This window comes from Aplysia californica, unplaced genomic scaffold (assembly GCF_000002075.1).
Source record: "Aplysia californica isolate F4 #8 unplaced genomic scaffold, AplCal3.0 scaffold00163, whole genome shotgun sequence".
NCBI classification, from domain to species: domain Eukaryota; kingdom Metazoa; phylum Mollusca; class Gastropoda; order Aplysiida; family Aplysiidae; genus Aplysia; species Aplysia californica.
Window position 1 is genome coordinate 1,136,054 of NW_004797433.1, and position 22,226 is coordinate 1,158,279.

General features: G+C 37.1%; 1 protein-coding gene across 1 annotated transcript; it reads left to right on the forward strand.

Annotated features, from left to right (window-relative positions):
* Positions 1-2,004: 2,004 nt before the first annotated feature.
* LOC101863018 (nostrin) lies at positions 2,005-16,639 on the forward strand (the record flags this gene model as incomplete). The annotated part of the gene is given in 14 exon segments (XM_013082213.2): positions 2,005-2,085; positions 3,159-3,221; positions 3,947-4,028; positions 4,722-4,784; positions 6,066-6,164; positions 6,452-6,568; positions 7,616-7,723; positions 8,766-8,888; positions 10,845-10,953; positions 11,472-11,560; positions 12,206-12,334; positions 12,914-13,037; positions 13,822-13,917; positions 14,593-16,639. Coding segments are annotated over 14 exon segments (1,387 nt in total), but the record flags the coding sequence as incomplete, so codon positions are not given.
* Between the last annotated feature and the right edge of the window lie 5,587 nt (positions 16,640-22,226).

Genomic DNA, 22,226 nt, shown 5'->3' on the forward strand with positions numbered 1-22,226 from the left:
GGGGGGGTGTCTTGGTGTGAGGTCTGGGGCGCAGACTGAGAACACGATGAAGTTAAAAACTTCCTATTGTGCATAGTATAACCCTCTCTGGTATAACATGCATACAGCTGAGACAGATTGGTAGACAGGCGGTCAAAAAATGGAGCTTCAAAGAACAGCGCACAATGACCGTGTTGTTCTATCATCAACCATGCGTGTTGCTCTGCTGGATTTAGAGCCCATTCGTTTCAGGGTTGTCTGACCTGTGATAAACTGGTTTGTGCGATCTGTTTGGAGTGTAAACGTTCCGCCCATTCTGAGGCTGGCGATTATTCTCAGCCGAGACGGCGATTGTGACGGTTTTTTTAAAGTAAAAAATAAAAGGGGGTGGGGGGGGAAGAAGGGGAAGGAAGCATTCAAAGCCTTCTCGGACGGATGTCTCACCGCGTGTCTGTCTGTGATAAGGGAGGGGTATGGACGGATGTTGGAGGAAAAATTGAATTGAAAGAGCGCAATTCGTTGCTATTATCTTTAATTCCTTTTTTTCCCCTTCAAAATACGTTTTAAGTACCGTACATGTCTTTGTGGTTCAATTTAAGTTTTCTTTTTATAATGGAATTGTCTCATTGGATTTTTGTTTGTTCTCTGTGTCGTTTGGGCTTTGGGTTATTGTTTTGTTGTTGTTGGTTGTTTGTTTTTGTGTTGTTTGTTTTGTTTTGTTTTTGGGGGGGAGGGGGATTGTTCTTTTATTGTTGGGTTTTGTTGTTGTTGTTTTTTGGGTTTTTTAATTTAGTTTAAATATTTTTTTTTTGGGGGGGGGGGAGGCTATCCTGTTTTTTATTTGTCTGATGTCTACTTAATAATCCACCTCCTGAAAATGACTTTTGACCTGTTTGTCCTTGAATGTGTTTCAGATGTGGGAATCACAGGCAAACCATAACCCTGGAACATACATCTATCCTTCTTTATGCATGATTCAGTTGTTGTGCCCGTGTATGCATTCCGGACGTTTTGTAGGCGTAGTTACGTACCCTACCTAATGAAAGAATGACACTGTTTCACAGTCAAGTGTCACACGACACTGTTTCACAGTCAAGTGTCACACGACACTGTTTCACAGTCAAGTGTCACACGGCTTGTCAGTTTATGCTGTTTTCCCACTTCAGCCTCTCCTGTGACATGCGTATCGATCCCTTTTTATTGTTTTGTCGCATCCACTTTGAAAGTACAAAGTACTTTTATCTGCTCCTAGCCGGGTAAATTGAAGAACTGAAGGTAAAGTTCCTTCATTAGGGTATAATTTCCTACAAAATCTATCTGAGAGTCAAACCAACTATTTTAGTTACAAATGAGTCAAATAGCTTTCCTACCATACTAACAACCTCTTGCATAACTGGTCTCTATCACTCTATCACTTGTTTCGTATGAGAGCTCACAGAGATTTTGTTTGTACAGAGAACTTGCTCTGATGACTCGGTGCAAGGAGAGTTTAGGGTAGTTACTGTATTCTGAGACTCATTTTTGCATCTCGTAAAAAAGGTTGGAGTGAAGGGGGTGGGTGGTTGGCGGGTGCTTTGGTGTGGTTTGCTTCTTCTTCCCTACCATACATCTGTTGTCCTTATCTCGCCTCCTTCCTTTTTTTTTTTGTATGTGTGTGACTGTCTGCTTGTAACATCTCTAATTTTTGACACTTATATGACGTAATTGTGTTGCAAGTGCAGTAAAACGCTTACTAAAATTAAAACCAGGAGTGATGGGTTTTTTGTTGTCGCCTTCTTGAAACTAGTTGTATTTCAATTCTCTTTCTGAACTACTAGTGTAACTACTACTATTGCTTTGTATGGAGGTGGTTCAGTCTATTCAAAACACATGTCCAATGTGTTGGGACATGCTCTCATAAGGAAAGTATGATACTGTTTGTGATGGGAACACTTATATTATATCACCTCTGTTGTTCCTTTGGTGTTTCTTTATATAAATTGAAAACATTGTGTATGTTCAAAGTCTTTATTTCTTTCTTCACAGGTCTGAGGCAGAGCATGTTTACGCTAAGAGTCTAAACAAGTTGGCTGCTAAATTGTTGAAAGCATGCAGCACTGGAGTAGGGTAAGTGTGAAATTTTCAGGTGTTTCATTTTGCTTCTTGATATTTTGTAGGCTTTTCGCTATTTTTACAGTTATACTCAGGAGACTGTTCTTCTCCTATAAAAAAGAAAAAGTAAGGTTACTTGGATTTACTTGGATCCAGAGCTAGAATCATAGCAGGCGGCACATGTCCATAGCTGCTCATCTCTCCTTTCCAGTGTCCACCTCAGGGTCTTCCTGCTAATTGTCTCCATGAGGAGCTGGTTTGAGACACGCCTGACCACTCCTCGGAGCAAACTTTTTTTCGCTGTGCCCCGCACACACTTTTCTTTTATTGTGCTGAGTGTGTGGGAGTCTGACTCCTCTTGGTTGTGAAGGCTCTCCTTGCATCTGGCGATCACCATTGGTGGATGGAGCATGATTCGGCCATTGGGTGCTGCTTTGTCGGTAAGTTCATCAGCACGCTCATTTCCGTGCACCCCGGCGTGACCAGGGCAGAACACCCATGTAATTCTTAGGAGGTGGCTATTTGCAATGGAAGCTCTCCAGTCACTGTAGAGCCACCCACTCCTGATTTTTTCTCGGGTGCTCATCGAGTCTGTGACAAACAGGGCATGTTTATTCGCTTCCATGTAGGGTTACAGCATCTTAGTGTTGTACTTCCTTCTCTTTTCTTTCACTTCAGTTTGTGGCATAGTTTTCAATAATATTTCTTACTGTGTAATTGATTCAGGTCATCTCGGGCTTACTGAACAGCAGTGTTGGCAACCTTGGTTCAAATCCTCAATGAAGCATTCCTAAATTGTGGGTGTTTCTGGAGTTTCTTTTTTTCTCTTCTCTCTTGCCTTGATCCTGAGTGAATTGGATACTGAATTGTAGATCATAAATAAATTTATTGTCTTGAAAGGAATGTTATAGGTTCTTCCTTTTCAGCACCACATAGACCATCTGAACCCTTTGTTCATTGTGTGTCTGTGCTATTCTTCTACTATATTTCTTTCTCCTTTTAATATCACCCTGCAGTCTTTATTATGTAGAGCATCTCAAATCTGACATCTCGATATAATATGCTCCTCTTTACTGTGTTTCTCTCAGCTCACTCACAGAAGGCTGGAAGACAGTGGGCACAGCCATGGAGCAGGAAGCGGAGCTCCACAAGTGAGTCCTCAAATTTAACAATTTTCTCAGATAATGTAATGGTCTCTCAACACACAAGTGAGCTCAAACGAAAATAGTCCTCTGTCGACTGTGTCCTCTTTTTGATCAACGATAAGAGTACTATCTTTGAAGGATTTTAAATGAACCCATCTGAATTTTTGTATGCAATCCACGTTCTCCAAACATTAGTGAGATAAAAGGAAACAAATTTATTGGTTGTTTGTAAGGCGTATAGTTGGCAGCCATGGTCCTGACTGGACGGGCAGATGACAAAGATGTCAAACAATAGTCGACTAAAACCCCACCAGCTTTTGCAAAACGAAAATGAATTAAGAACTTTTTTGTTCCTTTTCTCTCTAGTGTTTTGGGGTTTTGAAAATAAATTAAATGAACCTGATGATAACGTTTATGCTTTAATACCTTGAAATATGCGTGATTGATTTTTCTTTCAGCTGCTTCATTCCTTTCACTTGTGTCATACCCATGGGTGCTGCTTTGAATGTTAGTTTGTTTAAAGTGAGTGAAATAAGGGACCCTCCTGGAACTGATTAACTTTTTTGAGGGGTTTTTTCGTATTCATGCATCTTAGAATAGTGTGTTGTTCTGTGAATTTAAATATTTTACCCCTCTGACATTGCAGTAGCAATAAGTCTATATCCCAAAGTCAAAGAACTTTGATGCACTCAAAATGAATTGAAAAATTTCTCTCCTTCTTTTTCCTTCAGAAACCTTGCTGGTGGTCTGCTGGAGGACATAAGCAAACCTTTGAAGGGGTTTGTGGAGCAGCAAGGGAAGGCTCGCAAACCTGTAAGTTTTTAACTAGCTCTTCAGAGTAGAGCTTAACGGCCAACACGATCCCAACTGACTTTAATGGCTCTGTCTTTTTTCTCTTTGTTTCTGTGTAATGCACAAGCATGAAACACAGACACACTCATTGACACACTGAGCACCACGTATGGTCAGCAACTTCTAAAATGGTAGACACTTTGCATCTCGTAATTGACTTGGCGCAAATCAGGAATCAATGCTCCCAGTCTTATCTGCATTATTCTAATCGAAATTGTTTATTATTGAAAAAGAAGATATTTTTACTGTTTCTTTGATTCTTGTTTAATGTTATTTTTGTTGACTTTCATGGAGTTTTGGTCTTTAAAAAATTAGTGTCTACTTAATTGAGGAGGCCTATGTTACACATATGTTTTTCCTCATCCATAGAAAGCAAAAATGAACAATTATCCCCTGTGTCCCAAATGTCTGTCTTTGAAGAGGGGCCTGTCACACCCAGTACATGGATTTGAACTTATAAGGAGAAAAGTATGAGTTCTTCTCTTGTCCTTTCGACTGGTAGATCCACCCTCAGTATCTTTTTTCCTGTTTCTCCACATCACTCCTCTGTATGTTCAAGCCATGTCGGTCTCTCTCCTTTCACTTTGTGAATCATCTTGCATGCTTACTTGCTGTTCATTTACTGATCCCTTAACTATTTGAAATTGTCCCCAGATTGAGCTGATGGTGGACAAGTCTTATAAAAACATCATGGACCGGAGAGCAGATGAGTTTAAGGTGATTGACCATCAATTATTTTTTTTTACAGTTTAAGGTGATCTAGGGGAAAAAAAGTACTCTTTATATATTGCTGCTGGAAATTTAGTAAACATTGGTGTACTCATACATTCAAAGCCTATGGTATCATAGAAGTATATTGCTAAAATCCCTTGTTTATAGATAAAGGACATTTTATACTTTACTAATTGTATAACCTGCTTCTGAATGATTTAGTACAGGTAAAGAACTAGATTTTTCTACAGTTGTTAATAGACAGGAGATCTGTTTGTATTTCAGTCAGTTGCTAGCCAATGTCGGTGCCATATTTTCAAGCATCAAAAATCCGTTTATTATCTTAATCTTAAATAAAACTGCATGAGGACCCTTTTTATAAGACTAACAACTTTTTGGGGTTCTTTTTCCGAGTTCTGGTTCATAAAAATGACTGCCTATAATTTCTTGTTCAATTTGTTTACTGTTCTGATGACTTAACATTAATGCAAGTTTGCGTCACCAATGTCCTCCAACCCATAAGGGGTGTGTCAAATCAGTAAGACTCCTGATAAGAGTAATAACTGTTTGTTTCTCCAAATTGAGGAAAAGAACAATAAGAAATTATGGCTGTTTACGTTTGATATGGGAATTTTGTTGATTTATCCAAATTCATTTTGTAGGATTCATTTTTTTAAAAATATTTTTCTTTTGAAAGATATTTAAAGATGATGGCTGATTACTCCTGAAAATAAACCCCACAGTGGATTGATATGTTTACTATTCAATTTTCTGTACAGTCGAACCTGTGTAAGACGGAATTGCAAGGGAGTGGGGGGAAAATTCCGTCTTAGACAGGGGAATTTGGTGTTGTGGCGGGGGGGGGGGGTTCAAAGGCCCAGCCGGTGGGATCAAGGATTGCTTGTCCGATCGGCAAGCACTGGTCAAAACTTCACACCTCTCAGCTGCTTTCCTGTCTGATAATGACATGCGTCAGTCTTACTTATCCAATTACTACCAGTGCTTGTCTTTCATAGGACCACTGTCCGACCTATTAAAAACAGAAACGTTTGAATATCTCCTTTGCTTCCAGACTTAGTCCCACCCAACTGTCTCTGGTCCCACCCACCAATGCCACCCCTCACTGCCATCATTGTAACAACGATTCGAGGAACTCTTTTCTCGGTTGGCCATACAATCAGGGCGGCAGGCATTGGTGAATCTAATTTCACACCTCTGACTTCTGGCTACCAAAGGCTTTTTGTGATTTTTTTCCATATTAGTAATGTGTGGGTTCTGTTGTTTCAGAGCAAGAAGCACTCTTACTCTTGCTGCAAGGAATATGAAAAGGCAGAGTCCTCAGCAACTGATGCTCGAAATGCTGGCAAAGGCAAAGATGTGGGCAAGGTAATAACCTTTTACACTTTTGGTGTCAATATTGTATTATTAACTTACTTTCTTTCCATATTTTCCTGTCTTTCCTTCTACATTAATTTTGTGTATTAGTTGTTTGCAATTCTTATTGATATACATTCACCTGCTGTTCATTGTTCTGTGAATAGTCACATGTCACGCAATTGGATACAGGCGTGTGCAGGTCAAAGGTTTCAATTGGTACCCCAGGGTCCCTTTCTGTAATATAGTTGTGCTGCTCTTGATCTGACATAAACAAACTTAATTGTCCGTCTCTGCAGAGCGAAAAGAAGAGCAAACAGATGCTGGCCTCCCTCAAGAAAGCTGACAAAGAATACACAGAGGCAAGCTACAAGGCAGAGTCTGCAAGGCAAGACTGGGACATGACTGTGGCTAAGGTATGGTATAAGCCTATTAACACTTTCCCTACCAAATGCGGCTCGTGGATCTGGTCTCACTGGACCAAAAGCCGCAAAATATGGCTCGAGTGGCTTGCTATCTAATCCAATCCAGTAATGAAAAGACACAAAATTCTAGGCCGATCCATGTTTTCAAAATAATGGAATAGACTTCCTGTTAGCAGATACGAAAGAAAATATAGCACTGAGAGGCGATTTTTTGTCATTTCAGCGCTTTTTTTGTCCCCTTCGAAACGTAAATATGAGGAGAAAAAGCACTAGCCTGACTTCAGTATATGTCTCATATTTTTACGTCTACATTAGGTACACATACATAACTTTCAGCATTTCTTCGCATTACTTGAGGCAACCTACTTGAGAAGTATGAATGATGCTGCTGATGTACTTTTTTAGATATGACCTTTGAAAGCCGGAAAATTGTTGATTTCATATGACACCTTCGATATTGCATAATCACTTTTAGAAACCCCAAAGTAATATAATGAGAATAAATCTTCAATATTGTATCGCCATCTGATAGATTATTTTTTAACCTTCAGTTTGATGAGCCATAAGATATGGTTTGTGTGTGTTTAGTTGGATGTTTTGACATTTTCCTTTGGTGGGGTAGGGGCGTAAAAATAGGTCAGGGAAAAGCCCTGGGCCAGTGGTGGATTTTGGCCTGGTAGGAAAAGAGTTAAATGGTTGATTATTTTTATAAAAAGAATTGGTTCTCATTTCCCTTAGACAATATTTCTCTTGAATAAAACTGCAGTCATATGTTACTTTACGTAGATGGTATTCTTTTTAAATTTCCTATTTGATAAAAGCAGTTCTTGAACTATTACAAAATTGAGCTAAAGTGTTTTCATTCCTTTATTTTTGTATCGTTTACTCATATTTTGGTTGTTAACTCCTTTAATTTCAATGATTCCATAAAATAATAACTCATCACTGTAGAAACTTGTGGCTAATTTTTGCTAGTATGAGCACATTTCCCTTTCAGTGGCTTTTGTGTTCCTTTCACAACTTTGTCTGCCTCCTCAGGCCAGCACATCTATGCAAGAGTTGGAGGAGGAGAGGCTCAAAACTATGCAAGAGTATCTGAACAAATACAACAGTCACGTATCCGTGTTGTCACCAAAACTTACGCAGGTGAGACATCAGAAAGTACCGTGTTTGCAGAAATATTTTAAAATTCTGGAAACATAGGAGGTTCTTCTGCATGCTATGTTATGCCCCTAGATATTTCCTGTTTACCTGCCAATTAAAGGGTAATTTTAAAAAATCACTGTGCTTTTGCTAATTAACATGGGGACTTGAAAATTGGAATATTGCTTTTGAAAATAATAATGATTGCCCTGATGAAATTATAGCTTTGTTATATCGTGACTTTTTCTCTCACAAGTTTTCAAAAATTGATTAAAAAATGGTTTCCCTTTGCCTTTTTTACTCATGCCCTTCCCCTCTACTGCAACCCTAGATCTAGGTTTTGGAGGCTCTGCTAAACCTTACTCTTTTTTACAAATTTCCCCACCCAATTCGTCATAACAGTCTTCGTCTAATTTTATCCGATTTTGGTTTGGGTTTTTTTAATGATAGATAATTGAATGAGCTAAGCGAGAGACGAACAGGTACCGCAAATGGTGCGGTTTTTAACGTGAGAAAAAAATTCAAAAGTGCGAACTGCGAGAGTTGCAGGTGTGGTATCACAACATTGGAGCTACTTTGCCCGCAACAGTTGTGGGTGTGGTAGTGAGTGAGTTAACAATGAAAATTTAGAGTAGAATTTTAAAATGTTTTAACCAGTACAACAACATGTTTCAGCATTTTAACTTATAAAATAAATGTCAAATGACAAAACTGCTATTTTAGTTCCTCTCTGTAATGAGTTGGTTGTAGCCTATTCTTTGTAAAAATATTTCCCTCGTACTTGTTTATCTGTTTTCCTAGCTGCAAATGGATATTTGGTATGTGTGGAGGCAGAATGTACATGAGTCTGATCTGTATGCATATAAAATTGTAGTGCTGTACGTCTATAGGGGACTCATTTTAAAAAATGCAGTGAATTTGCCTGCGAAAAATGAGTTATTGTGAAACCATGTGAGCCTGCCTCAGAAAGAAATACAAGATTTATATGTCACTGTGACTCTTAACTTTTTCTTCCTTGCCCACTGTCCGTGCTCGGCATCTTCAGTACTTTGACCGACTCAACGAAGCTGTGATCACAGTGGATCTCCAGAATGACCTTCGCACTATTGTTCAAGAGAAAGGGATGAAGGGCCCTCGACAGCCTGAGCAGATTCTTCTGGACTGCTATGTATGTTGCATGCTGTTCTCTGTACAGTTTTTCTGTGAATATATAACTATAGACTGTCGCTATGTTTTTTTTAGTTCTCCTAACCTATGTACTTGATTGCCATATGTACAAAGCGTTGTGTGCTGCTAAGTCTCAAATTGTAGCTTAACACTTTGCGGTCACTTGGCGCAATAATGCCCCGGTGAAAATTATCCGTTCCAGTCACTGCACCAGGCCCAAGAAGTTGGTTGAAGTCATTCTCCTGGCTGGGTGACCAGGTGAGGTATTTTGTGCTGCTGGATGTGTGAATGCTAAGTGTTAGCAAGCATGCGAGGGGGTAGGCACCAGGGTACAAGACTATAAAGTCAGGGTGCTTTGGGGCATACCATAAATGCATAGTTTGTTTTTTGGGTCTGTAAGTTTGCTGTGCTTTTTAGGTCAATTATAAAACCCAAACTAGAACAGCGAAATCCTTCTGACCTCTCCAGAAGAGACGAAGTCATTTTTACTCGATTGCGCATCGGACACACGGCCCTGACCCACAAATACCTCCTACAGGGAGATGAGAAGCCGTTCTGTGTCGAATGCGACACAGATTTTACCATTAGACACATCTTAACCGAATGTCTAGACTTTGGAGAGATCCGAAGGAAATATTATAAATGCAAGAAATTGCAAGACATTTTTTCCGTCGTTGTTCCCAGCAGAATATTGAATTTTATGAAGGCCATTGGCCTTTATGGCAAATTGTAAAGTGAAATCGTACTATTTAAAATTTTTATTGTTATTTATACGAGTTGTTTTAAATTGAAAATATAACTACACCGAATTTTAATATTTTAGCATTTTAAAGTCTAATAGTTAACCAATCGTGCAGTGAATTTTTGCGAAAGTAAACAACTTGTGTTTCGCGCGCTCATATGACCATACGCAGTTGCGAGCGCCGTAAAACCCTATACTACTACTACTAGGTCAGTTTTTTACTTGTTTTCAAAATGTGAACACGGACTTTTACTGTTTGTGGAAATGAGGTCTTATAATAGAGGATGATTAGTAACTTGGCTGTTGAAAAACCGGAGAATTTTCGCTTAAAATACTCAGCTGCTAGTCCTGTAACATTCCCAGCAAGGAACGTTAATTGTTGTTATTTACTGTTAACTACAAACAGTCATAGCAACCTGGTCCTTTTGGTCCTTTTCATGGTTTCCTAATGGTAAATAATGTTACAAGCAAGAAAAATGTTGACTTTTCATAGTGTTGGGCACATTTTCTTATTATGTGACTGCTGCCTGCACAGGTCACTGGCTAGCCTCTTTGGCAGTGACACAGTCTATGTAGGACAGTCTATGTAGGTTCCTGTCTCTCACATGTAAAATGCCAGCACTTCTCTGTGGATTTGCTTACATTTTGTTTTATCAGCTTTGGTAATACATATGTAAAATGTAAGCTTTTTGAACCTTCTAAGTGTGCTAACAAATAGCCTGTGGTGTCAAGGAAAATTACATGTTTTCACCATATTATATTGGAAAAATGTTTGGGAACAGGCAAATGAAATAAAAGCAATAAGGTACATTTTCAGAAAGTACAAAGCAAATACAAAGTAGAGCTCATGTGTGAAGGAGCTGGAATGTTTAATGATGAACAAAACAGGATAAACGAACCAAAATGGCAACTCAACGGCAGATTAAATTGGCTGTGACACCACAGAAAAAAACCTTAGAGATGATTAAATGTTCCATTGACACTTGGGATGTTGAACAGTGCATTGATTTACTACGAGCTGTTTGTCTTCATCACTGGGCAGGTCCACAGAATTTCTGATTATATGTTGCTCCATATTTAGTAGACTATTTTAGTTGGTTGTCTGTGGAATATATTTTTGTTGTCAGATTAACGAAGCTGGCTTCTGGATAAGTTAAACACATTTGTTTTGTTGTTTTTTTTGGTTTTCATATGATGCTTGTGTCTTCTTCACAGGCTGAAGATGGGCAGGTGTCTTTGAACAATGAGAGACGCAAAGAAGCACTCAAGAATTATCTCATTCATCTTCATCAGTTCATAGAAAAGGAAAGGAAGGGGAAAGAGGGTAATATGTTCTTTTTTAATTATATAACATAGTTTTTATCTTTCTTAGTGTGGTTATCAAAAGGGAAGAAAATTGATTTTTAATTTAGATGATTGATGGCCATTTTGATGTGGTCTGCTATAGCTCGTTTTTTTTTTCAATGTTAATGTTGTCCTGGTCTGTAATGAAATGTGGCCATTTTTGTGCAGTATTTCATACAACTTGCACTCAATATTTTTAGTACACTCTTTTACTTATTGAAGAGATGTCTTTCGTACCTCTTTGCTCTTGTACATTTTGATAAATGACCTGCTATGATTTCAATATGGCCCTTCAATAGAACTTGTTGAATCATTAATTAATTATTTGTACTTCATAACATCACAACCTCCATTAAACAATAAACTCTTTGAAAGTTACAGTTAAGATATCCTTTCGCTCCTTTTTCTCTATTTTGATTTAAGACAGTAAATTTGAGAAGTGAATTTTTATTTAATATTATGAACTTTTAAAATAAATGACTTTGGTTTTTTTTAAAGGAGTGGAGAAGCTTGTGGAAGTGTACAGAAACAAACCCAGCTTTGCAGATCCAGAAACGCAACAAGATACAAGGCAAAAGCTGGAACAAGTGAGTATAAGAACATTGAATTTGAGAAAAAAAATTATCTTTAACTTTATACCGCAAAGCAAACAGATACTAATACACACGAACAGATTAGGCACTGTCATCATCGTGTATGAACATGTTAAGTTGGCTTGTATATTCCAAACTGTTTTATCCTTAAGGAGTTCCATTAATTTATGTATTCATGAGTTTTTTCAATTTCTATCCATTTACCTCTATACGTTTTATGATAACGTTTCTTGATATATATTATGCTGATCCCTTTCAGACTAATTTTTCCTACTCTGTACCGAAATGCCTCAACCATAGAATTCCTTCTAACACTGATAAAATGTACATATGCTCAAGACCCTCACGTTAGGGAAATCTTTTAAGTGTGTAAATTTCACTTTTCATATTTAGAATACTTTCTTTTCTATCTTTAAGTAAATCTAAGCAGTCATTATCTTTTCATTCTGATAAGATAAAAATGAAAGAACTGTATTCTCCAAGTGGAAAGTTGTTTTCATATTTCTAGACAATTTCAACCAAAGACAAGTGCATCTACAACTCTAATAATAAACCTCTCACATTTTGTGTTGTCAGTCAAGCATGCCATGCCAACTATGGTTCCTGTTGGATTCTATTTCCTTCACATTTTTTCTACAGACGACCTTCATGCTCAACTTCCTGGAAGCCAGTCATTTCAAAGTCAATAGCTACCTTTGCAAAACGGAAGGGAAGTCCGTGCCGAGTAGTATGTTTGCCCAGTACATAGAGACTGTTCGAGACAAGCAGGTAAAATATAAACCTTTTTTGGATCCCCTTTTAACAGTCACCAGCCGCTATGGTTAACAGTTATTTTTGCTTTTATTACACATTATCGTAAAATCCCACATCATTTTGAAGACTCGGTTTCATTGGTTGAGTGTGTATGTGCCTTATTTTACCATTAAGTTTTAAATGTTCACTTTGCAATTTCATGAGATGGGAAATTTTAAGACTTATCATTATGTTTTCTTAGACAGTTGTATGTTCTCAGGCTTTTCAATTTTTGGAAATTCAGCAAAAGCAGCCGTTCAGTCTGAAATGAGACACTTTAGTAAGATAGTCAATGCAGATTGTTTTTCTTTGTGTTTTTTTTTCTTCACGTTCTTCTTGCATTATTTGACGTAGTTAACCTTATATGTCATTTTTTTATCAGCATTCATTCTTTTATCTGAGGAAGAAAAGGAACTGCACTTACATGTTTGCCTCTGTGATAATTTACAAATAGTACTAGCATGCTTTGTGAGTTTGAATAGTAAGGTATAAATGCTGTGAACAATCTACAAGGAATACCCCTCAAGTTAAGCTACTGCTTGTTTCGCCTTTCAGAATTATCTCGTGAGCACTCTGCGTCTGCCCTTAAACTTGGCCTTGGAAGGCAACTCTGACTACATGTCCCAGAACCTACCCAATGATTACTACCAGGAGCTCAACTCGCCTGATGATGATTTTAGTAAGACTCTCTCTCTCTCTCTGTTCGCACAATAATTTAGTTGATATAAATACGAGTATGGCAAAGGCAACTGAAATTACTCATCTGTGTAAACTTAACATGTTTTTTTTCTGGTCATCAGTTGGATAGAAGTGTTCTAAACACCTTTTTTTCCTGCGCAGATTATATTTTTTTCACTGAGGACTAATACATTTTTTCTTTTGTGAACTGTGTTGTGTAAAACTTTGTTTCCGCACTTCTTGTGCTTCATATTTATTTTCTATTTTATGTTTTTGCTTTTATGCTTTAGCTACCTGGGGGGGTTCAGTTCTTACACATAGTATGCTTGAGTCTATCAAAATTGTTATAGTAACTCTTATTTCAACACCAGGAGACACATGAGTCGGATACTTAACGAAGTGCAGATTGTCTTTTCTTTTCATAATTGACGAAACAAACTTTTCTGCATTTACCTTGTCTAATAAGTCACATTGGAGCCCAGTACACTATAAAAGTTATCCCTTAAAGTGAAAGAACAATGTCTATGAAATGACTCAAAACCTACTTCTATTTTTAATTGGCCTATATATTTTTCAGTTTTTTTTATGACTTGAGCTAACTCTTGTGTTATATCCAAGATGGAAGGTGTCATTGGTACTTCTAACAGAAATGATTTCAGTGCTGTTTGTGATTCCTGGAGTTTGAAGATTCCAGTTACTGTGAGTTGTTTGTTGCTGATGGCAGTATTTGTCTCTAGATTTGCAGGAAGCTGAAAATAATGAAAATTGACATGTTTCTTACACAGGTGATGATGATTTCCCCTCTCCCACTGTAATTGGTCATTGTCGAGCCATCTATGATTACGATGCAAGCCAATCAGATGAGCTAAGTATAAAGACAGGTGAGTTGTCAGTTTTATGCCAGTGAGTTTTCTCGCTGTGGTCTGTGTACAGTAGTGAGGATTGAAGATAGAGAGTTGCTATTTCTGATTTGAAATCTGAAGGTAAAACGATTGAAGTCAGGAGCTGATGTGTCTTATCAATAGCAGAAAATGTCTGAGCCTTCAGTTTTGCAAAATGCTTCCATCTCATGAAAGGTAGACTAAAGTGAAAACATGATAATGCCTGTATAATGGGATGCTCCAACAGAAGCAAAGCCCCTCAAAAAGGTCCTGAATTTATTTTTTTTATCAAAGGGAATTGAATGTTGTACTGAATTGTGGCAATGTGTATCTTGTTTATTCAAGCAAGATTATATGGAAGTCCAGAACTTTTGTCATGAGATGCACATAATGGTAGGCAGCTACACACATCAGTTGTTTAATATTGGTAGCTCTATTCATTGCATATGAAAATGTGGCAACTGTGTTTTTATTGGATTATTACAATATATTATATACCTAACAAAATGTTCATTTTCATGTCTATAATATACCGATAGATCTTGGACAATAGAGAGAGATTAGATATATATCATAGACAAGGGATGGAAGGAATTGTTCTGAAAAGTGTAAATAAATATTGCAGTCCCGACTATACACACTCCTCTACATCTCTGTCTTTGTTGAATCCCCCAGGTGATGTGATTGGAATATATGAGAAACTGGGAGACGGCTGGTGGGAGGGGGAACTTCATGGTGTTCGTGGCATCTTTCCCTCTACTTATGTACAAGAGACATAGAGAGCAGACGCTGGACATTTTATTTGTTTTCTGTTACACAAGAGGACAAGAGGAGTTACATTGCATTGACTCAACATTGTGAGTGATTCTGGTATCTGAACAAGAGAGATGGAAATATTTGTGCATTCAAAAGTTTTGGCGGAATTGACTGTGACTTGAATAACTACTGCAGCCATCGGTGTTCCAAGCGGATTGTACTGGACAGAATTGTTTGTGCATGCTCACAGTGATTGGTGGATCGTGCAAGACTGTGTGTTGAGGACATTTACGTGCATTGGGAGGAGTTTGTTGAGGATACAAGCTTAATGACTGTTGACTGTTGAATTGTTGTGGAAAGGTGTAAATATAGATTCCTTATAGAGTGTAATTTTCTCCAGAAAGCACACGTTTTAGTGTAACTCACTCTTCTCCACATATTATTAGATTTGTTGATTCCTCACTTGCTGTTAGTCTTTCAGACATGGCTGTTTGGAGTTGGCAGCTTGTACCTACCGCCTTCAAAGTCCTCCAAGAATATATTGTCTTGGCACAGCATAAATCAAATATTTCTAGTTACAATACAGCATTGCTCTTCATTCTCTTAAACAATAAAAAAAATTGTATATTTTAAATCTTAACACATTACTCCCCAGCTCGCCTGGGATCACACATTAATTTCTCTATGCTCCACCCTAACACACCGGAATCAGTCACTCAGACAAGGCATCTTTAGAAAGGAAGTCTTGCTTTGACGAGACTCTGGTGCTGAGATTTAATTTCATATAGTTATTGCTTTGCAAAATGTTTTTTCTTCCCTTTGGTACTGTACCATTGTAAAATGTTTTTTCTTTCGTTTGGTACCGAAGCAAAATTTTTCGGTCCAGTACTCTCTAAAGGTGGCTGGAAAAGGTGAAAAGCAATGCAGTTGAGCTGGTATAAAAAAATAGAGATGTATATGAGCCTGAACAAGCAAGTGATGAATCAAATGAATCAGATATAGATGAAAACATAGTAGCAGGAAGGGGGGGGGGGGATTCAGATTAATCAGATGCAGAATCTAGATTTAGAGCCCAGCACAAGTCTGATAGTGAGAACAGCTGGGTGGACACCCTGTTTGAAGTAAACCTGGAACATTTCAAAGAACCTGTGCATATGAAGTTGTATTTTTCTGAAACTACATTCATTTCTCTTCCTCCTTTTTTTCAGAATTTTGGGAATTCGTTTTTGCATTTTTGAAATATTCTTTAAAATACTAGTTTTCATGGATGGTGAGTTACCTGGACTTGCTAGGATTCGGGAATACACGGAGGGCTTCTTGGCTGTATTATGTAATTAAAAGGACCAGACATTAGATCTTTTTTTTCCTTTTACACAATATTTTTTTTCTTTCAAGTCAAAACCTTTGCTATGTTATCATTAAGATGGGAATGAACGAATTTTCTTCAGTTACCACAAAAGCAAGATGGTAATACAGATGTTTGCAACAAATTTAAATGCCAGATTCTGGAAACAGAAAACATTCGCCATTACGTATTAAGAGACACTTTTTTACTGATTGAGATTAAGATGCATATTATCCAAGTGGTTTGCTTTCTATTTGTTTGGGCATATAGAAGAACCATGTGCACCTGTTCTGTTATCTTGTTTGTTGATTTATGTTGCTGCTTATTTTGTTTTGTTTTGTTTTTTCTTTAAGACCGCAAGGCTTTGGATGCTGACAAAGCCAGTACATTACGCAGAAGCACAATATTGCCTGGTAATTCTGAATTTGCTTAATGTTTACCTCGTGTGGATTCTTTTGTAGTTACACTTGTAGCTCTTTTCTTTATGCTTATTTGTCTCTTTTTGAAATGTGACACAGAGACAAAGAAAATTTTTGTTGTATTTACTCTTTATTCTTTATTTTTGTGGTCTCGTTTCCAGGAGCGAGTTTGCTCATGGAATAGATTTGATGAATCAAAGTTCAACTTTTGTGTTGTTCCGTGGGTTACTTTTTTGGTCAAATAGAATTTAATTTAATTACATTGCTCAGGTCAGAAATAGGATCTGTAGAGTAATTTAGGGAATAATGATATGGGGACAGAAAAATGACATTTTCCCTGATTTAAAATTGTGAGTTAACCATCGTGAGTGTTTGCTTTGATCAAAATTGTATTCTATAACAAGATCAACGAATGATTTATATTTGCTATTTAACACATATGTGATTGAGTGACATTTGTGTCACAATGCAGTGGAATCAGGTGCTCGTCAATTTATGGAATAGCTTGTTCATCGGTGTTGATTTTGATTTTGATTACCTATCTACCTCGAATAGAAGTTGATATGTTTGTCATTAAAGGAGATGGGAGTCACCCGATGTCAGAGGTAAAATCAGCGAGATGATGGCTGCCCAAGTTTGGTGAAATCCAAAGCTTGAGTGTCCTGTAAATTTACCTTTTTGTAGCCTTTGATTAACATTTTTCTGTGTGCTCCGCACATAGATGTGTTTTTGAATAGACATAAAAAATGCCGAGTCCAAAAATAAATCTTTATCGAAATTTCCCAATAGGCGGAAAAATGTCAGTTTCTTCGATTTCATTTTTTTAACGAATGCCTGATTTCACCACGATTCCACACATTTGTGTTTCTTCTTTTGTTAGTTCATTTTTGAGAAAATTGAAGTAGTATTGTTTTTGCTAGTTTTGTTCTTATTATTATGTGTAATTTTAGAACGGTAACCTCTTGCATAAGACAGTTTTAGTTCTGTTAATGAAAGCATAATTAAATGTTGTAACTGCTCTAGACATAGAAATTGCTATGAAAAAATCACATGTTACCGACTAGATTGCTTTACTTTGTACAGAGACAGCATTTATGTAGTATTCATGATAGCAACCAACTGTGTTTAAATACTGTGCTACCTTGTTGTAATGCCTTCGAAAACCACATAAGGAAGACAGATGCCAATTGCAAGTTATTAGTCCTTATGTTTATTACTCTAGTGCACTCAATTCTGAACATTTATATTGAAATACTTCAAGTAGGGTGTAAGAAGTGCATATAATTGATGAAAAGTGATGTCATAAGAGCTCAGCATAATAGATAATATGTGTCCATAGTGTTGTGTAGGGCATTGGTTCATTAAAATTTGTGAATGGAGAAACCTTGTTAAAGGTTTTGTTACCAGCATCATGTTTGTATTGGCAAATTTTAGGAAAGCTTTCTTTCGATCAGATTGCTTTGTCTTTTTGAAGAAACTGAGAAACATGTATTTGATATATTGATTCTTAGATGTACAGAATCTGAACTTCTTTTCATCTCTCCTTCCTCATCTCCCCCCACCCTACCTCTCTTCTCATGAAAGCTTTGTGATATAGGATGATGCACAATTCATTCTCCTTTTACCATATGTTTCTTTTCTATTCTCAGTTCATAGATCTATCTGGTGACTGAAGAGAATTTATTTTTTTCCAAATATTTATATTTGCAATGGCAATGAGAGTATATTTGTGGCAAGATTTATTATGAAGAGAATCTCACACTTGGGGGGGGGGATCTGTAAGTTACTAGTTTGGATGAAATTTTAGCCTTACTGATGTTTGGAAAAACTTCTTCATGTTGAGTATTGATCAAATATTTATTCTTGAAAGCCCTAACACTTGATGTCAATGGACTTAACAGCTGACTACTTATGACCATAGAAATAGTGATTGTGAATTACCATTCAGTGGATGGTTTGTATTTTCTTTGTATAGTAGTATAGTATAAGGTTTTACGGCGCTCGCAACTGCTAAGGTCATATGAGTGCGCGTATTTTCTTTATATATATGTATATATATATATATTATCTAGAGAATTGCTGAGAATAGTCTCTTATTCTGAAATATGCAAGTAAAGTCAAATTTTTTTTAGGCAGATTTTTATTAAAAATAAAGGAAACCTGTTTTCCTGCTTTCATTTCATTTAGGACTTTCTTGTAATTAGTATCCAACATACACTGCAGAAAATTTCAACAAACTTCTATTTGATGTGGTTTGATACATTTTAGGGTGGCTGGATCTTCCTACATGGAGGGGCAGATGCTACCATTTTGGCTCAATTTGATTGATCATCCAAAATGAAACATGTTTGATTTATTTAGTCGCAGTCAGTTAAATTTTATGAAAATCATTGCCAACCGTCAATCAGAAGGTCACTACATGTCACACGACTTTGCAGGATGAGATCTTTTGTTTTGGGTGAGGAATGTGATAGGCTCTAATGGACTTCCAGGTCAAATTTGATAAAACAAAGCTGGGGTCAATTCGTATATAGAGTGCACTGGGCAGGGCTATTGCCAGATTTAATCAGATCATGCTGATCAGGTTTATCTGACCAGTTGGTATCTTTTCTTACACTATAAAAAAAATATCAGCTTGTTCATGCTTAAGTGTTGTCATGGGATGGAAATAGATCAGGCCACAGCATGTACTTTTGTATTTTTGAACAGAATACAATGACCACTTTCTTTAACTTTGTGAGTAAGTTTTGCTTTCATACTCTCTACCTCCACTGTATGCAATTTCTCTTTGTTGATTAATATTCTTATTTCCAACTGATTTCCCTGTGACATTGCCACAACTTTTACAACAGTGATCTGCATCAATCTTTAACCAAGCTGCGTATTGCCATCTATTTGTATATCTTGCACACTTTTAAAATCATGCTTTGTGATAGTGGACCATTATTGAGAAATTTTCTATTATATTCTGCTTGAGTTTGATATTTCCGTGGTTGTGGAGAAAAATACCCACCAACATCTCTGTTTCTAGTGACAGTTGGATAATGCCAAATTGTGGGGAATACAGAAGTGTATGCCTTTGTCAGAAATTAGAGGGGAAAGGCATGTTGAGGAATTTGAAACTGAAAAACTTTTAGTAATATGAGCTCTGTGCAATTACAGAGCTTCATAATTTTCTAAATCTCATGCTCTTGTTGACAAGTGAGTACATGTATTTGTAACTCTTTTCTTAAACTGTATACAGTCGAACCTGCCATGACAGCCACCTCTATAAGACGGCCATCTGTCTTATACGACCACTTTTCTCCTTGACAATGGGTGGCCATCTTACACAGGTTCAACTGTATATTTTATAACCTTCTTCTGAAGGAACACTTTTATTACTTTTTCAGTACTTTGTTTAACATACTACAGATTAAGTCACAACATAAAGACAACTACACTGAGCTATCTGTGCTTCAAAAACAGGCAAATCTTTGGTTTGGGTTCGTAAGGGTTCATCAGATAACTGACACATGTGCTTGCAACTTTCAATCAAAGTCAAGTTCCACATCCTCATAATTTTGAATGTATTTCAAACAAATTTCAGTTATTTGAAAATTAGCTGCCGTCAGTTGTATGCATTATTACTCTGATTTTTCTTAAATTCCAACTTGTTTTTGTTTTGAGATAAACAAATTAAACTTAATTTTCTCCTTTGAACAAATAATGCATTTTATATAAACCCTGTCTTATTTATGGATGAAAAAAAAAAAACAGGCAAAAATTGGAAGCATGCAGTCTGTATGTTTAACTGGCATTAGATCTCTTATTATTAGTTTTCTTTGCTTATTGACTCCGAAACTTTTTTGTTACAGGGTTACTAGATGCACTGTTTTCTAGCATCTCAGGCTAGTCTTTTCTTTTCCACTTTTTAAAAAATGTCTGTTGACAGTCTTTGTCCTGAGTTTGTTCTCAAGTTATTTGTTGTAAGAAAGTGTTTATTATGCAGCTTAAGATTATGGCCTACGTATGTTCGCCTTTCTACTAGTATTACTTTTGCTTACCGTAGCTCAATATGTACAGATATGGTTAGTTTCGAAATCATTTTACATTTACCCCCACCCCTCTCCTCTTTCTCACTCTATGAAATGGTTGCAATAATAGGCTTCAGCCTGTGATATATGTATGACATTCTGGTTCCTATAATATGCATGACTGTGTGAGATTGCTCTATATATGATCTCTTTCACAAAAATCTGTGAATTAATAACTCCTGTATTGTTTGCTCAACCTGTAAAACAGGTTAAATTAGAGCTGAACATCTGTCTTGGGACATCAACAATGAGTTCATTTATCTATGCCCATTGTAATGTCCTCTAACCTTTTGAGCCCTGACCTCCCGAACGATTCACGCCATATATTTGAGGAAATCACCTATATTTGTGATGCAGCGTGGTGGAATCAGGCTCTCGTCTATTTTTGGGCATATTGAGTTATTGGTATCATCTTAAAGCTTGTTCATTTGTCTTGCTTTCTATGAAAAAATTACCGGCCCATATTCAATAGAAGTGGAGATATTTTGGATTGAAGGAAGTGGGGGTCACCTGGTTTAAGAGGTAAAATTAGGGAGAAAATGGCAGCCAAAGCTATGTAAATTCCAAAGCTGGAGAGTCCATGGAAACTAAAAATTTATATTTTTGTGTCTTTAATCAACGTTTTCGGTGAAGTCCTCAAAGGAATGTGTTTGTAAATGGACATTAAAGGTGTTGAGCCAAAAAACAAAAATTTGATAAAAATTGCTAAGCAGGGAGAAAACTGCTGTTTTCTTCGATTTCATTATTTTGACGAGAGCCTGATTTCACCACGCTGCCTCACATTTGATGAAATCGTTTTATTTTTCACCACACTGCATGCTCACAACTTCCACATGTGTGCAGACATCTTGGCAAGACCTTAGACGAAGTGAATGCTGCGCAGTTTTGATTGACCAACAAATACATCCTTTAAACATCCCATAATGAAACGCGGCCTCACTTGCTGATGCACCAGTGGTTAGCCGCCCGCGCCGTTTTACTTGCCTCCGGTGTAGAGATGGCTAGGGCTCAGAGGGTTAAGGTTCATAACAGTATTTCTTGTCGTTGATATATTGAGAGTGCATGAGAGGATGATTTACTTTTGTTATTGTGAAGACTTCTGATACAGTTCTGAGAGTGCTATTTTTTCCAATAAAGTCAGGGGGACAGGAGAGTATAACGTCTGTGAAAAGCACAAACGATGAAGTGTGAGGATTTCTTCTGGGTCGTGCTTTTTTATTTCATAAGTTCAGACTCTTCTCAATCAAACTATTGCTAGGAACCTCAATATCATTATTTTGTTATGTTTCTTAAATGATATTAACCCTCTTTAGCAAATGTAGAAAACAATGTTATCTATTATAATATTCAAATTTCATCTCTTCAATGACTTGTCTGCAATCGTCATCGATGAAAATCTTATCAGGCCAAGCTGGCACTTTACTTATTGTATTGATTCATCCCCTTTGTTGGTAGGATGATTGCTCAACTGTTTAAACACTTGACTGCAGTACAAGCAACCCCTGGTTCACTCCCTGCAACAGTGTTTCGGAACCAATCTTTTAATAAGAGTTCTTATAGCTCTCACGGAGAATGACATTGATTCATGAATCTTTCCTCTTTATTAGTTAAACAAATGATTTTTTTTTTTAATATGAAGTTATCTGCTGCAGATGTATCACCACTGAATACAGTAAGAGATGATTTGGGGGGGGGGGGATGTGGTAGCCTTAA